This window comes from Bombina bombina, chromosome 7, assembly GCF_027579735.1.
Source record: "Bombina bombina isolate aBomBom1 chromosome 7, aBomBom1.pri, whole genome shotgun sequence".
Taxonomy (NCBI): Eukaryota; Metazoa; Chordata; class Amphibia; order Anura; family Bombinatoridae; genus Bombina; species Bombina bombina.
In genome coordinates, this window is record NC_069505.1 from 280,680,638 (window position 1) to 280,697,202 (window position 16,565).

The 16,565-nt window shown below is 38.8% G+C and overlaps 1 protein-coding gene across 2 annotated transcripts in view; it reads right to left on the reverse strand.

Moving 5' to 3' along the window:
* Window positions 1–2,814: 2,814 nt before the first annotated feature.
* Window positions 2,815–16,565, reverse strand: part of EDEM1 (ER degradation enhancing alpha-mannosidase like protein 1) — a 92,545-nt gene continuing 78,794 nt past the window's right edge. For both annotated transcript variants that reach the window (XM_053720783.1, XM_053720784.1), the window contains exons 11-12: window positions 11,394–11,588; window positions 2,815–10,746 (exon numbers count right to left, since the gene is read on the reverse strand). In XM_053720783.1, the coding sequence (XP_053576758.1) occupies window positions 10,657–10,746; window positions 11,394–11,588 (285 nt within the window). In that variant the 3' untranslated portion in view covers window positions 2,815–10,656. The remainder of the gene's footprint in view (window positions 10,747–11,393; window positions 11,589–16,565) is intronic.

Sequence of the window (16,565 nt, forward strand, 5' to 3'; positions counted from 1 at the left end):
ATTAATTTTAAATGTAAGATATAAAGTGTTGAAATTTAAATATTAACTAGAGATCTTTAATATTTAACACTTTATATCTTACATTTAAAATTAATTAGTACCCAGTCTATCTGGGGGCTTCTCCCAATATTTCATAATTTGAAAAAATCTTTTTGTATAATTTTTTTAATCACCATATATCATGCATGAGTTGATCATATTGGCATTATTTGCTTACACTTAGCAACTTTAGGTTCATTTTGAGCTGGTTCGCCTGATGATTATGAAAGATATTTTAAGGCAACTCTTTAGATATACGCATTATCCTAATTCAACATTTCAGCAACATAAACACTAGTATGAACATTTGATAGTTAAGATACTACTTCTCTCATACATAGCGATTTACTTAGAGCAAACCAGCCACAATTTTCCTCTATAAGCGTCTTTTTATTGCCATAGCACCACTTTGTGTAATCGTTATATATACGGTGCAGTATTGCATTTTATTTTATTCTATTTTAATTTAATTTACCTTATTTTATTTTATTTATACATTCTCTTTGTCCATTTCATTACTTTATTGATTATTCACTTTTTATATATGTTTATAGAAATTTATTTTTATCTGCATTCATATTTTTACTTCTATATACTTTTTATTATGTTTGTTATTTTTCAGACAGCTTGAGTCCCGTAGTATGCACCCACTGAACAACACATTCATTTATCTAACTGACTGAATCTCCTCATACACATTTCTGAGTATTGAGATATATGAATTGCTTCTCAAGAGTGTTCAATGGAGACATACTGATTGGCCTTAGTCTTAGCCCAAGCTGTCCACTGATTGGTACGCATAAGTTTAAAAAGCTGTCACTGTGAAATTCTAACTAGCCTCCGAAGAAGCGCATCTACGCATGCGCGAAACGTGTCAGACGTTTGTGACTGTGACCCATTTGCATGTACTAACTTTATGGACTACCGAATAAACTTTTCCGGCATTTGAACTTTTTGCATCAGCTCATCCTTACCTGCTTCTAAGTGCTTATAATAACCATCATATCACTGCATGTTCATGATACAGTCTTGTATGATATTTTATACATTTTCTAAATTAGTATCATCTACTGTGAAGTATGAGTGTTTATCTACAAGAAGCAGGGGGTATATCAGCCCACACTACATGTCAGTGAGCTGGGACACAGAGATCCCAGCTTGCCTTGTTTAGCACGCGATAGGGCTCCCTTGTTTGCGAGTATGGTCGCACGATTTGCAGAACAGTTGGCAATTGAGGAAAATAATGGAATTGTGCTAGGAGACACCTTCTGTTTGTTTTGTTTTAGCAGAGTGGAATTTTATACAAAAGAGCTGCCAGTGCCATTGTTTTGGATAAAGGGACATTCAGAATATCACCCAGCAATTGCATTTCATTTAAAGGGACAAGAAAGTTAATTCTAAACATTATTACATCCTTTGACCATAAATATAAATATATACCGGTATATACATATAATATTGAATAAACATTCAGCTTATTTCTAGGAATGTGTGACTTTCTGAACTCTGTGCATGACAAATAAGGGTATGTCACTGTATTTACACATAAACCTATAAAAGTACACATCATGCAGACCTATTCTTGCTCTTAAGATTCTATTACTGTATTTGGGCCAGAATGGCATGTGTGTGTAAGGTCCTATAGTTAAGAAGGCTTGTACGTGTGTGTTGTGTGATAGTGTACTTGGGTGCAAAAATGTATGAGGGCTATACTGTCCACTTAAAAGTAGAAAAACACAAGTTTGTTATTGGCTTGTATAGACTTTTAGGAAGAAATTATAATATCCCGCACTCTGACCTAGAAAAGAACATACATAATATAGTTGTGCTTTTGGGCTCAGGAATGCATTATGACAATCTTAAACTAGACAATTGTAATGCCCAATACTGTTCTACGTAAACGTGCATAACACACACACACACCTTATGCAAACACAAGAGAACATACTGTTCCTCAAATCCAGAACTTGGCCTGAGACAGGCATTCACATGACAGTGTTGCACTACCTAGACTAAGACAGGTAAGGGTGTGTGTGTCTCACAAGAACTTAGGCTCAAGAAGAACTGTGTAGGATGCAGACTTGCAAGTAAGTTCAGGAAGATTTACACTTTACTGCAGTTGGGTTCAGAATGGCATTCAGTAAACCATCATAGAGCTGGGCTATTCAACCCTAAGCTTGGGCCAATGCAATACATGTGATGGATAAGGGCTTTTATGTGCACCTAGGAAGGTTTATGCAGGATACCGTAATGTATCAAATTCATAAAATCCACTTGAATTGGTCCTACACCAGAGCTTAGCATTGAATGCATAATAATTATCCCTATCTTTATGTAATACTTCAGATTCTTTCCACTAAACAGCAACAGGAGTCTAATCAGCAGCAGAAGCCCCAACCCACATACAGGGTGAAACATCCCCCCCCCCCCCCCTCTAATAGAAGGAAGAAACTAATTATCAAACTGTGTGGAAGACTTTGAACAGGTTAAATAAAAACGCAATGAAAAAATGCATTAGTGTTGGTTTAACTAAATGAGCAAGAAACCACAAGCAAATACCCAGATGGTTGCAAACATTCAATAACATAACTTATTTGCTCTTCATGAATATATTACATAAACTATTTCATTTAAAAATAAATATTTTGGCATTATATATGTTTCATGATTACTCAGTGTATGGATTTTTGGTGCCTCTTTATAGGAGATGACTTGCTAAGATGGTACAAGGCAAGTCCCTCACCCCAAGTTCTTGTGTTAAATGACTTACCAACATACAGTCAAAAAAAAGTATTTAATAAATTTGGTTTTATATTAAAAATAAAACTTTGAATAATATACAATGCAAAAATAATTCCTGCATACTTAAGAATTATAACACTTGAGAGCTGCGACAGGAATACGCAGTTACGCTGCTCAGATGCATACATGTTCACAATACCGATCCGCTTCAAAACAAAAAGGTATATAAAAAAGGTAAAAAATATTGTGAATTCGTAATTAATCATAAAAAAACTTCATTCACATATTGTTCCTTACATCTTTAAATTTGTGAGTTCATTTCTATAAATAAAAAAAAAATGCCCTGATTTGGAATAAAAAAAAATAATAAAAATCAGAAACCAGATGCAAACAAAATTATTCCAAAACAGGTGGTTTGTGAACACAAAAATAACCTTCATTACACAATTTGGAGAAAAACATAATTTATGTAAGAACTTACCTGATAAATTCATTTCTTTCATATTAGCAAGAGTCCATGAGCTAGTGACGTATGGGATATACATTCCTACCAGGAGGGGCAAAGTTTCCCAAACCTCAAAATGCCTATAAATGCACCCCTCACCACACCCACAAATCAGTTTAACGAATAGCCAAGAAGTGGGGTGATAAGAAAAAAAAGTGTGAAAGCATAAAAAATAAGGAATTGGAATAATTGTGCTTTATACAAAAAAATCATAACCACCTCAAAAAAAGGGTGGGCCTCATGGACTCTTGCTAATATGAAAGAAATGAATTTATCAGGTAAGTTCTTACATAAATTATGTTTTCTTTCATGTAATTAGCAAGAGTCCATGAGCTAGTGACGTATGGGATAATGAATACCCAAGATGTGGAACTTCCACGCAAGAGTCACTAGAGAGGGAGGGATAACATAAAAACAGCTAATTCCGCTGAAAAATAATCCACACCCCAAAACAAAGTTTAAATCATATGATGAAAAAAAACCTGAAATTATAAGCAGAAGAATCAAACTGAAACAGCTGCCTGAAGTACTTTTCTACCAAAGACTGCTTCAGAAGAAGAAAACACATCAAAATGGTAGAATTTAGTAAAAGTATGCAAAGAAGACCAAGTTGCTGCTTTGCAAATCTGATCAACCGAAGCTTCATTCCTAAATGCCCAGAAAGTAGAGACTGACCTAGTCGAATGAGCTGTAATCCTTTGAGGCAGAGTTCTACCTGACTCAACATAAGCATGATGAATCAAAGACTTTAACCAAGATGCCAAAGAAATGGCAGAAGCCTTCTGACCTTTCCTAGAACCAGAAAAGATAACAAATAGACTAGAAGTCTTTCGGAAATCTTTAGTAGCTTCAACATAATATGTCAAAGCTCTAACTACATCCAAAGAATGCAACGATCTTTCCTTAGAGTTCTTAGGATTAGGACACAATGAAGGAACCACAATTTCTCTACTAATGTTGTTAGAATTCACAACCTTAGGTAAAAATTTAAATGAAGTTCGCAACACCGCCTTATCCTGATGAAAAAAATCAGAAAAGGAGACTCACAAGAAAGAGCAGATAATTCAGAAACTCTTCTATCAGAAGAGATGGCCAAAAGAAACCAAACTTTCCAAGAAAGTAATTTAATATCCAGCGAATGCATAGGTTCAAACGGAGGAGCTTGAAGAGCCCCCAGAACCAAATTCAAACTCCAAGGAGGAGAAATTGACTTAATGACAGGTTTTATACAAACCAAAGCCTGTACAAAACAATGAATATCAGGAAGATTAGCAATCTTTCTGTGAAAAAGAACAAAGAGCAGAGATTTGTCCTTTCAAGGAACTTGCAGACAAACCTTTATCCAAACCATCCTGAAGAAACTGTAAAATTCTAGGAATTCTAAAAGAATGCCAAGAAAAATGATGAGAAGAACACCAAGAAATGTAAGCCTTCCAGACTCGATAATATATCTTCCTAGATACAGATTTACGAGCCTGTAACATAGTATTAATTACGGAGTCAGAGAAACCTCTATGACTGAGAATCAACCGTTGAATCTCCATACCTTCAAATTTAAGGATTTGAGATCCTGATGGAAAAAAGGACCTTGCGAAAGAAGGTTTGGTCTTAACGGAAGAGTCCACGGTTGGAAAGTAGCCATCCGGAAAAGATCCGCATACCAAAACCTGTGAGGCCATGCTGGAGCCACCAGCAGAACAAACGAATGCTCCTTTAGAATCTTGGAAATCACTCTTGGAAGAAGAACTAGAGGCGGAAAGATATAGGCAGGATGATACTTCCAAGGAAGTGACAATGCATCCACTGCTTCCGTCTGAGGATCCCTGGATCTGGACAGATACCTGGGAAGCTTCTTGTTTAGATGAGAAGCCATCAGATCTATTTCTAGAAGTCCCCACATTTGAACAATCTGACGAAATACCTCTGGGTGAAGAGACCGTTCGCCCGGATGTAATGTTTGGCGACTGAGATAATCCGCTTCCCAATTGTCTATACCTGGGATATGAACCGCAGAAATTAGACAGGAGCTGGATTCCGCCCATACAAGTATTCGAGATACTTCTTTCATAGCCAGAGGACTGTGAGTCCCTCCTTGATGATTGACATATGCCACGGTTGTGACATTGTCCGTCTGAAAACAAATGAACAACTCTCTCTTTAGAAGAGGCCACGACTGAAGAGCTCTGACAATCGCACGGAGTTCCAAAATGTTGATTGGTAATCTCGCCTCCTGAGATCCCCAAACCCCTTGTGCTGTCAGAGACCCCCATACAGCTCCCCAACCTGTCAGACTTGCATCTGTTGAGATCACAAACCAGGTCGGAAGAACAAAAGAAGCCCCCTGAACTAAACGATGGTGGTCTGTCCACCACGTCAGAGAGTGTCGTACAATCGGTTTTAAAGATATTAATTGTGATATCTTTGTATAATCCCTGCACCACTGGTTCAGCATACAGAGCTGAAGAAGTCGCATGTGAAAACGAGCAAAGGGGATCGCGTCCAATGCAGCAGTCATAAGACCTAGAATTTCCATGCATAAGGCTACCGAAGGGAATGATTGAGACTGAAGGTTTGGACAAGCTGAAACCAATTTCAGACGTCTCTTGTCCGTCAGCGACAGAGTCATGGACACTGAATCTATCTGGAAACCTAAAAAGGTTACCCATGTCTGAGGAATCAACAAACTCTTTGTTAAATTGATCCTCCAACCATGTTCTCGAAGAAACAATACAAGTCGATTCGTATGAGATTCTGCTAAATGTGAAGACTGAGCAAGTACCAAGATATCGTCCAAATAAGGAAATACCACAATACCCTGTTCTCTGATAGAAGGGCACCGAGAACCTTTGTAAAAATTCTTGGAGCTGTTGCTAGGCCAAACGGCAGAGCCACAAACTGGTAATGCTTGTCTAGAAAAGAGAATCTCAGAAACTGATAGTGATCTGGATGAATCGGAATATGCAGATATGCATCTTGTAAATCTATTGTGGACATATAATGCCCTTGCTGAACAAAAGGCAGAACAGTCCTTATAGTTACCATTTTGAATGTTGGTATCCTTACATAACGATTCAATATTTTTAAATCCAGAACTGGTCTGAAGGAATTCTCCTTCTTTGATACAATGAAGAGATTTGAGTAAAATCCCAGCCCCTGTTCCAAAGCTGGAACTGGCACAATTACTCCAGCCAACTCTAGATCTGAAACACATTTCAGAAATGCTTGAGCCTTCACTGGATTTATTGGGACACGGGAAAGAAAAAATCTTCTTGCAGGAGGCCTTATCTTGAAGCCTATTCTGTACCCTTGTGAAAAAATATTCTGAACCCAAAGATTGTGAATCGAATTGATCCAAATTTCTTTGAAAAATCGTAATCTGCCCCCTACCAGCTGGGCTGGAATGAGGGCCGCACCTTCATGTGGACTTGGGAGCTGACTTTGGCTTTCTAAAAGGCTTGGATTTATTCCAGACTGGAGATGGTTTCCAAACTGATACCGCTCCTGTAGGGGAAGGATCAGGTTTTTGTTCCTTATTGTGACGAAAGGAACGAAAACGATTAGCAGACCTAAATTTACCTTTAGATTTTTTATCCTGTGGTAAAAAAGTTCCTTTCCCCCTAGTAACAGTTGAAATAATAGAATCCAACTGTGAACCAAACAATTTATTACCCTGGAAAGAAAGGGAAAGCAAAGTTGACTTAGAAGACATATCAGCATTCCAAGTTTTAAGCCATAAAGCTCTTCTAGCTAAAATAGCTAAAGACATATACCTGACATCAACCCTAATGATATCAAAGATGGCATCACAAATAAAGTTATTAGCATGTTGAAGAAGATTAACAATGCTATGAGTATTATGATCTGTTACTTGTTGTGCTAAAGCTTCCAACAAGAAAGTTGAAGCTGCAGCAACATCCGCCAAAGATATAGGAGGTCTAAGAAGATTACCTGAACATAAGTAAGCTTTTCTTAGAAAGGATTCAATTTTCCCATCTAAAGGATCCTTAAAGGAAGTACTATCTGCCGTAGGAATAGTAGTACGTTTAGCAAGAGTAGAGATAGCCCCATCAACCTTAGGGATTTTGTCCCAAAACTCTAATCTGTCAGATGATACAGGATATAATTGCTTAAACCGTTTAGAAGGAGTAAATGAATTATCCCATTCCCTGGAAATTACTTCAGAAATAGCATCAGGGACGGGAAAAACCTCCGGAATAACTACAGGAGATTTAAAAACCGTATTCAAACGTTTAGATTTAGTATCAAGAGGACCAGATTCCTCTATTTCTAATGCAATTAAGACTTCTTTAAGTAAAGAACGAATAAATTCCATTTTGAATAAATATGAAGATTTATCAGTATCAACCTCTGAAACAGAATCCTCTGAACCAGAAAAATCATTATCAGAAACAGAATCAGAATGATGATGTTCATTTAAAAATTCATCTGAAAAATGAGAAGTTTTAAAAGACCTTTTACGTTTACTAGAAGGAGGAATAACAGACATAGCCTTCTTAATAGATTTAGAAACAAAATCTCTTATGTTAACAGGAACACCCTGAATATTAGATGTTGATGGAACAGCAACAGGTAATGGAACATTACTAAAGGAAATATTATCTGCATTAATAAGTTTGTCATGACATTCATTACAAACAACAGCCGGAGGAACAGTTACCACAAGTTTACAACAAATACACTTAACTTTGGTAGATCCAGCATCAGGCAGCAATTTTCCAGAAGTATCTTCTGATTCAAGGTCAATCTGAGACATCTTGCAATATGTAATAGAAAAAACAACATATAAAGCAAAATTGATCAAATTCCTTAAATGACAGTTTCAGGAATGGGAAAAAATGCCAATGAACAAGCTTCTAGCAACCAGAAGCAAATAAGCAATGAGACTTAAATAATGTGGAGACAATAATGACGCCCATATTTTTTAGCGCCAAAAAAGACGCCCACATTGTTTGGCGCCTAAATACTTTAAGCGCCAAAAATGACGCCACATCCGGTGACGCCGATATTTTTGGCGCAAAAACGTCAAAAAAATTACGCAACTTCCGGCGACAAGTATGACGCCGGAAATGACAAAGAAAAAATTTTTGCGCCAAAAAAGTCAGCGCCAAAAATGACGCAATAAAAAGAAGCATTTTCAGCCCCCGCGAGCCTAACAGCCCACAGGAAAAAGTCAAATTTTAAGGTAAGAAAAAATTGATTATTCATATGCATTATCCCAAATAATGAAACTGACTGTCTGAAATAAGGAATGTTGAACATCCTGAATCAAGGCAAATAAATGTTTAAACACATATATTTAGAACTTTATATAAAAGTGCCCAACCATAGCTTAGAGCAGTGCTTTCCAAACTGTGTGTCGGGACACACTAGTGTGTCAGCAGCAGTGTGTAGGTGTGTCCCTGCTTCAGCACAAATTTTTTTTAATTTTTTTTTGGTTTCTGACTTTCCACCTGCCTGCTACGCATATCACATTGACACGTGATTGATACCTAGGGGACACAGATCATCTTAACCTATTGGCTCAGCTCAGTGGAAACTGAAACTATTCCCATTGGCGGCACATTGGCTCCTGATTGCACGTGTAGTCTCCTTAATTGGCTCGTGACTGCATGTGTAGTCAGGGAGTGGGAGAGCAGTGTGTTTGCAGCGCGGGCAGTAGTCAATCAGACTCACCGAGCTCTGAGGGCTACAGCTTAAATGCTGAGCTGAAGTCAGTGGGGGTTTTTTTGCAGCTAGCTCCCAGTAGTGCATTGCTGCTCCTGCTCTTGATATATGGATAGGAAGTGGAAGCTTAAGAAATGCTTGATGATGAAATGCGAGTGTCTTTATCTAATATTCCACCAAATATTCAGAAATTGTTTTCATCCCATCAAACTCATACATCCCATTAAAATATCAAGTAGCTATTGGTGTTAAACTTTTTTTTAATTCTTGCACATACTTACTGTTACTTGTAAATACATTTCATTAATATATAATTCATGTATGTGTCCGTATCTCTTAAAACAAGTTAGTTTAACCTCCTTTTTGCTAGTACAACTGAATTACTGTGTCGGGAAATGATGTAGTTCTAAAAAGTGTGTCACCAACATGAAAAGTTTGGAAAGCTCTGGCTTAGAGTGTCACAAAAATAAGACTTACTTACCCCAGGACACTCATCTACATGTAGTAGAAAGCCAAACCAGTACTGAAACGAGAATCAGCAGAGGTAATGGTATATATAAGAGTATATCGTCGATCTGAAAAGGGAGGTAAGAGATGAATCTCTACGACCGATAACAGAGAACCTATGAAATAGACCCCGTAGAAGGAGATCATTGAATTCAAATAGGCAATACTCTCTTCACATCCCGCTGACATTCACTGCACACTGAGAGGAAAACCGGGCTCCAGCCTGCTGCGAAACGCATATCAACGAAGAATCTAGCACAAACTTACTTCACCACCTCCATGGGAGGCAAAGTTTGTAAAACTGATTTGTGGGTGTGGTGAGGGGTGTATTTATAGGCATTTTGAGGTTTGGGAAACTTTGCCCCTCCTGGTAGGAATGTATATCCCATACGTCACTAGCTCATGGACTCTTGCTAATTACATGAAAGAAAGTAATTTTAAGGCACTAATATTCAATAAAAGAAGGTGCAGCTGCAAATCCCAGGACAATTTAATCCGTATCATAGGGGGAAAAAGGCCAAACAGTGCACAGATAACGTGTGGCTGAAGGTTCATGTGGGAAGAAATAGGATGGCCACTGGAGAACAGCTGGTCCTTAGTGATGGGAACTTCAGACAGGGACAGTGTTGAGATAAAATACTGGCAAGACTGGCTGAGGCACTATAAAGGCATTTGGCAACATTTCAATTGGACCTCAAAGCAACATCACTTTCTCTCTCTGAAATGAATATTAAATTAGAACTTGGCAATAAAATAAAAACACATTGTGGCAATAACCAAATGTTCACAATGTGTCAAGGTGACAGCTCAGAGGTCCAGGTCCTTGCAGCATATGAGGCATTAAATAACAAAGTTGCATCACCCTACCGACGTCTTACTGGTCCCTTGGGATGAAGAACTGGAAGACAATTTGGTGTGTAAACTTGCACACAGTCCCTGAGAAATTTTTAAAGTCAGTGATTCGTGCAAAATATTTTCGGAGGCAACATCTGAGCTCATGAAACCATGGCGCCCCCATACAGTCAGAGAATGCCGTCACACAAACAGCTCTGCACATGAAAACTTTGATTCTACAAGAAAATCCCAGTAGAGAAGATGTATTATCAATTCATGACTGGAAGACTTTGTTGCCTTTCACACAACCATAACTGCACAGGCCAAGCCCCAGTCTTCATTGGCTATAGGAGACCAACCATCTGATCAATCTGACGCATGTAGACACTCTTCAGTGGAAGGGAAAATGTGCGCTCCGCAGGAACTCTGTAACACTAAAGGCAAAAGCAAAACAAAAAACAAATAAATAGTGAGATAGACAGTGGTATAAGTGCAAGCAGGTCAAACACACAGGTGAGAAAAGCAAGAGGGCAGCTAGCTTTTTAATACTAAGGAACAAATCATACCGACGTAGAACATGAAGGATACTGCAGACATTTGATCCAAGGAAGGACGTGAGATAGACAGCTCATCTCAAACAATAGAAAAACCTATCTCACAAAGCCAGTCAAAAAATGCAATAATAAATATTATTTAGCAAGACAAACCACCTTCTGCCCAGCTCAAACCCAAAATATTTCCTGTTTTATCTAAAAAAATGCAGATCCCAAGCCAAGTGATCTCATGTGATCAAGGAAACAAAGTGGATATTAAACTCAAAATGAAACCCATATAGTTTTTTAAAATTATGCAGAATATAACAAAAGGAGAAAACATATTTCTGGACTGCTCTAAGTTTGCAAAATTCAGCACATTTGCTAACAAACTGACAGTTTTAAATGATTATTGATGCAGATCTTTTGCAACTGATACTATATACTATGCATATAGAGAAAAATGTAATGTACCATTAAACAAACAGTTATTTATATCCACGCTGTACACAACACGTCACTGCACAGTTTTGCCCTGTTTTACTTACATTAGAACTGGAATTGGCAGTCTTTAGCTTGGTCTGGGAGAGCTTCTCATTATTCCGAGGCGGCTTTTTCTCAGTTATGAAGATGTCCTGCCATGATTTATCCCTCAGGCGAGGGTCAATGGGCACCAAATGCCCTTCTGTAGTGAACAGATACTTATGACCAGCCATGTGCACTGGATTATCCTCATCAAAAAGCTAAGGACAGAAAAGCAAAAAGTCACCAGCAATTCACTTTTTTGATAAGATGAAACAATGAGTTGGTTTCAGATATGATGATTTGCTATAAATGTCAATAGATACTTTTGGTAAGAAATCTTATGAAAATTAACAGCCATTAAAAGGGACACTAAACCCATTTTTTTTTTCTTTCATGATTCAGATAGAGCAGCAATTTTAAGCAACTTTCTAATTTTTCTTCTATCTTTATTTAAAAAAGCAGGAAAGTAAATCTTAGGAGCCGACCCATTTAAGGTTCAGCACCCTGGATAGGGCTTGCTTATTGGTGGTTACATTCAGCAAATTAATAGCGAGAAAGCGTAACCCAGTTCTGAACCAAAAATGGGCCAGCTCCTAAACGTTACATTCCTGCTTTTCAAAAAAAGATGTCAAAAGAACAAAGAAAAACTAATAATAGGAGTAAATTAGAAAGTTGCATGTTCTATCTGAATCATTAAATAAAAAAAGTGGGTTTAGTATCCCTTTAACTGTTAAAAAAATTACATTAGGTTTTATACAGAACCCTCAGAGTAGGTGAGAAAATGACATGCGTGCTGGTGTGTTGGGGGAAAGGATGGTAGCACGTTTAGATAACCTTTTAAACTAGGCAAAGGGGGGGAGGGTCAGTTAGAAAACAATAGAACAGAGAGATCAGTCTGTGAATATGTCACTCCCTTAATATCTCAAGGAAGGGGTGACTTAAACGTCACATTAGAAAGTATAGGGGAAAGCACATGAAAAACACAATTTATGCTTACCTGATAAATTTATTTCTCTTGTGGTGTATCCAGTCCACGGATCATCCATTACTTGTGGGATATTCTCATTCCCAACAGGAAGTTGCAAGAGGACACCAAACAAGCCGAGAAAGGAGGAACCATAGGGTGCAGTGGTTACTGTAGTTTAAATTTAAAAATTACCTGCCTTAAAATGACAGGGCGGGCCGTGGACTGGATACACCACAAGAGAAATAAATTTATCAGGTAAGCATAAATTGTGTTTTCTCTTGTACAGTGTATCCAGTCCACGGATCATCCATTACTTGTGGGATACCAATACCAAAGCTAAAGTACATGGATGAAGGGAGGGACAAGGCAGGAACTTAAATGGAAGGAACCAATGCCAGTAAAACCTTTCTCCCAAATATAGCCTCCGAAGAAGCAAAAGTATCAAATTTGTAAAATTTTGAAAAAATATGAAGTGAAGACCAAGTCGTCGCCTTGCAAATCTGATCAAAAGAAGCCTCATTTTTAAAGGTCCAAGTGGAAGCCACAGCTCTAGTGGAATGAGCTGTAATCCTTTCAGGAGGTTGCTGTCCAGCAGTCTCATAGGCTAAGCGGATTAAGCTTCTTAGTCAAAAAGAAAAAGAGGTTGCCGAAGCCTTTTGACCTCTCCTCTGTCCAGAGTAGACAACAAACAAAGCAGATGTTTGACGAAAATCTTTAGTAGCTTGTAAGTAAAACTTTAAAGCACGGACCACGTCCAAATTGTGTAACACAAGGATGGAACAACAATCTCTTGATTGATATTCTTGTTAGATACCACCTTAGGTAAGAACCCAGGTTTGGTACGCAGGACTACCTTATCCGTATGAAAAATCAGATAAGGAGAATCACATTGTAAGTCAGATAGCTCAGAGACTCTACGAGCCAAGGAAATAGCTACCAAAAAAAGAACTTTCCAAGATAAAAGCTTGATATCTATGGAATGAAGAGGTTCAAACGGAACTCCTTGAAGAACCTTAAGAACCAAGTTTAAGCTCCATGGTGGAGCAACAGGTTTAAACACAGGCTTGATTCTAACTAAAGCCTGACAAAATGCCTGAACGTCTGGAACATCTGCCAGACGCTTAACTAGCTGACAATCCTTTTTCCAAACCTTCTTGGAGAAAAGATAATATCCTAGCAATCCTGACCTTACTCCATGAGTAACCCTTGGATTCACACCAATAAAGATATCTACGCCATACCTTATGGTAAATTTTCCTGGTGACAGGCTTTCGTGCCTGTCTTAAGGTATCAATAACTGACTCGGAGAAGCCACGCTTTCATAAAATCAAGCGTTCAATCTCCAGGCAGTCAGCCTCAGAGAAATTAGATTTGGATGGTTGAAAAGACCCTGAAGTAGAAGGTCCTGTTTCAGAGGCAGAGACCATGGTGGAAAGGATGACATGTCCACTAGATCTGCATACCAGGTCCTGCGTGGCCACGCAGGTGCAATCAGAATCACCGATGCTCTCTCCTGCTTGATCTTGGCAATCAGTCGAGGGAGCAGAGGAAACGGTGGAAACACATAACCCAGGTTGAAAGACCAGGGCGCTGCTAGAGCATCTATCCGTGTCGCCTTGGGATCCCTGGACCTGGATCCGTAACACAGAAGCTTGGCGTTCTGGCGAGACGCCATGAGATCCAGTTCTGGTTTGCCCCAACGATGAATCAGTTGTGCAAATGCCTCCGGATGGAGTTCCCACTCTCCCGGATGAAAAGTCTGACGACTTAGAAAATCCGCCCCAGTGCTCTACACCTGGGATATGGATAGCCGATAGGTGGCAAGAGTGAATCTCTGCCCAGCGAATTATTTTTGAAACTTCTAACATCTCTAGGGAACTTCTCGTTCCCCCTTGATGCTTGATGTAAGCTACAGTCGTGATGTTGTCCGACTGAAATCTGATGTACCTCAGAGTTGCTAACTGAGGCCAAGCCTGAAGAGCCTTGAATATCGCTCTTAGTTCCAGAATATTTAATGGAAGGAGAGACTCCTCCTGAGTCCACGATCCCTGAGCCTTCAGGGAGTTCCAGACTGCACCCCAACCTAGAAGGCTGGCATCTGTCCTAACAATTGTCCAATCTGGCATGCGAAAGGTCATACCTTTGTACAGATGGACCCGAGATAGCCACCAGAGAAGTGAATCCCTGGTCTCTTGGTCCAGATTCAGTTGAGGGGACTAATCTGTGTAATCCCCGCTCCACTGACTGAGCATGCATAGTTGCAGCGGTCTGAGATGTAAGCGTGCAAACGGCACTATGTCCATTGCCGCTACCATTAAGCCGATTACTTCCATACACTGAACCACCGAAGGGTTCGGAATGGAATGAAGAACCCGGCAGGAATTTAGAAGCTTTGATAACCTGGACTCCGTCAGGTGAATTTTCATTTCTACAGAATCTATCAGAGTCCCTAGAAAGGAAACTCTTGTGAGTGGGGATAGAGAACACTTTTCCTTGTTCACTTTCCACCCATACGACCACAGAAATGCCAGTACTACGTCCGTATGAGACTTGGCAATTTGGAAGTTTTTGGAAGACGGTGTCGTCTAAATAAGGGGCTACTGCTATGCCCCGCGGCCTTAGGACCGCCATAAGTGATCCTAGAACCTTTGTAAAGATTATTGGGGCTGTAGCTAATCCCAAGGGAAGAGCTACAACTGGTAATGCCTGTCTTAAAAGGCAAACCGGAGAAACCGATGATGATCTTTGTGTATCGGAATGTGAAGATGAGCATCCTTTAGATCCACTGTAGTCATATATTGACCCTCCTGGATCAGTGGTAGGATGGTACGAATAGTTTCCATCTTGAACGACGGAACTTTGAGGAATTTGTTTAAGATCTTTAGATCCAAAATTGGTCTGAAGGTTCCCTCTTTTTTGGGAACCACAAACAGATTTGAGTAAAAAACATAATTTATGTAAGAACTTACCTGATAAATTCATTTCTTTCATATTAACAAGAGTCCATGAGCTAGTGACGTATGGGATATACATTCCTACCAGGAGGGGCAAAGTTTCCCAAACCTTAAAATGCCTATAAATACACCCCTCACCACACCCACAAATCAGTTTAACGAATAGCCAAGAAGTGGGGTGATAAGAAAAAAAGTGCGAAGCATATAAAATAAGGAATTGGAATAATTGTGCTTTATACAAAAAAATCATAACCACCACAAAAAAGGGTGGGCCTCATGGACTCTTGTTAATATGAAAGAAATGAATTTATCAGGTAAGTTCTTACATAAATTATGTTTTCTTTCATGTAATTAACAAGAGTCCATGAGCTAGTGACGTATGGGATAATGACTACCCAAGATGTGGATCTTTCCACACAAGAGTCACTAGAGAGGGAGGGATAAAATAAAGACAGCCAATTCCTGCTGAAAATAATCCACACCCAAAATAAAGTTTAACAAAAAACATAAGCAGAAGATTCAAACTGAAACCGCTGCCTGAAGAACTTTTCTACCAAAAACTGCTTCAGAAGAAGAAAATACATCAAAATGGTAGAATTTAGTAAAAGTATGCAAAGATGACCAAGTTGCTGCTTTGCAGATCTGGTCAACCGAAGCTTCATTCCTAAACGCCCAGGAAGTAGATACTGACCTAGTAGAATGAGCTGTAATTCTTTGAGGCGGAATTTTACCCGACTCAACATAGGCAAGATGAATTAAAGATTTCAACCAAGATGCCAAAGAAATGGCAGAAGCTTTCTGGCCTTTCCTAGAACCGGAAAAGATAACAAATAGACTAGAAGTCTTACGGAAAGATTTCGTAGCTTCAACATAATATTTCAAAGCTCTAACAACATCCAAAGAATGCAATGATTTCTCCTTAGAATTCTTAGGATTAGGACATAATGAAGGAACCACAATTTCTCTACTAATGTTGTTGGAATTCACAACTTTAGGTAAAAATTCAAAAGAAGTTCGCAACACCGCCTTATCCTGATGAAAAATCAGAAAAGGAGACTCACACGAAAGAGCAGATAATTCAGAAACTCTTCTAGCAGAAGAGATGGCCAAAAGGAACAAAACTTTCCAAGAAAGTAATTTAATGTCCAAAGAATGCATAGGTTCAAACGGAGGAGCTTGAAGAGCTCCCAGAACCAAATTCAAACTCCAAGGAGGAGAAATTGACTTAATGACAGGTTTTATACGAACCAAAGCTTGTACAAAACAATGAATAT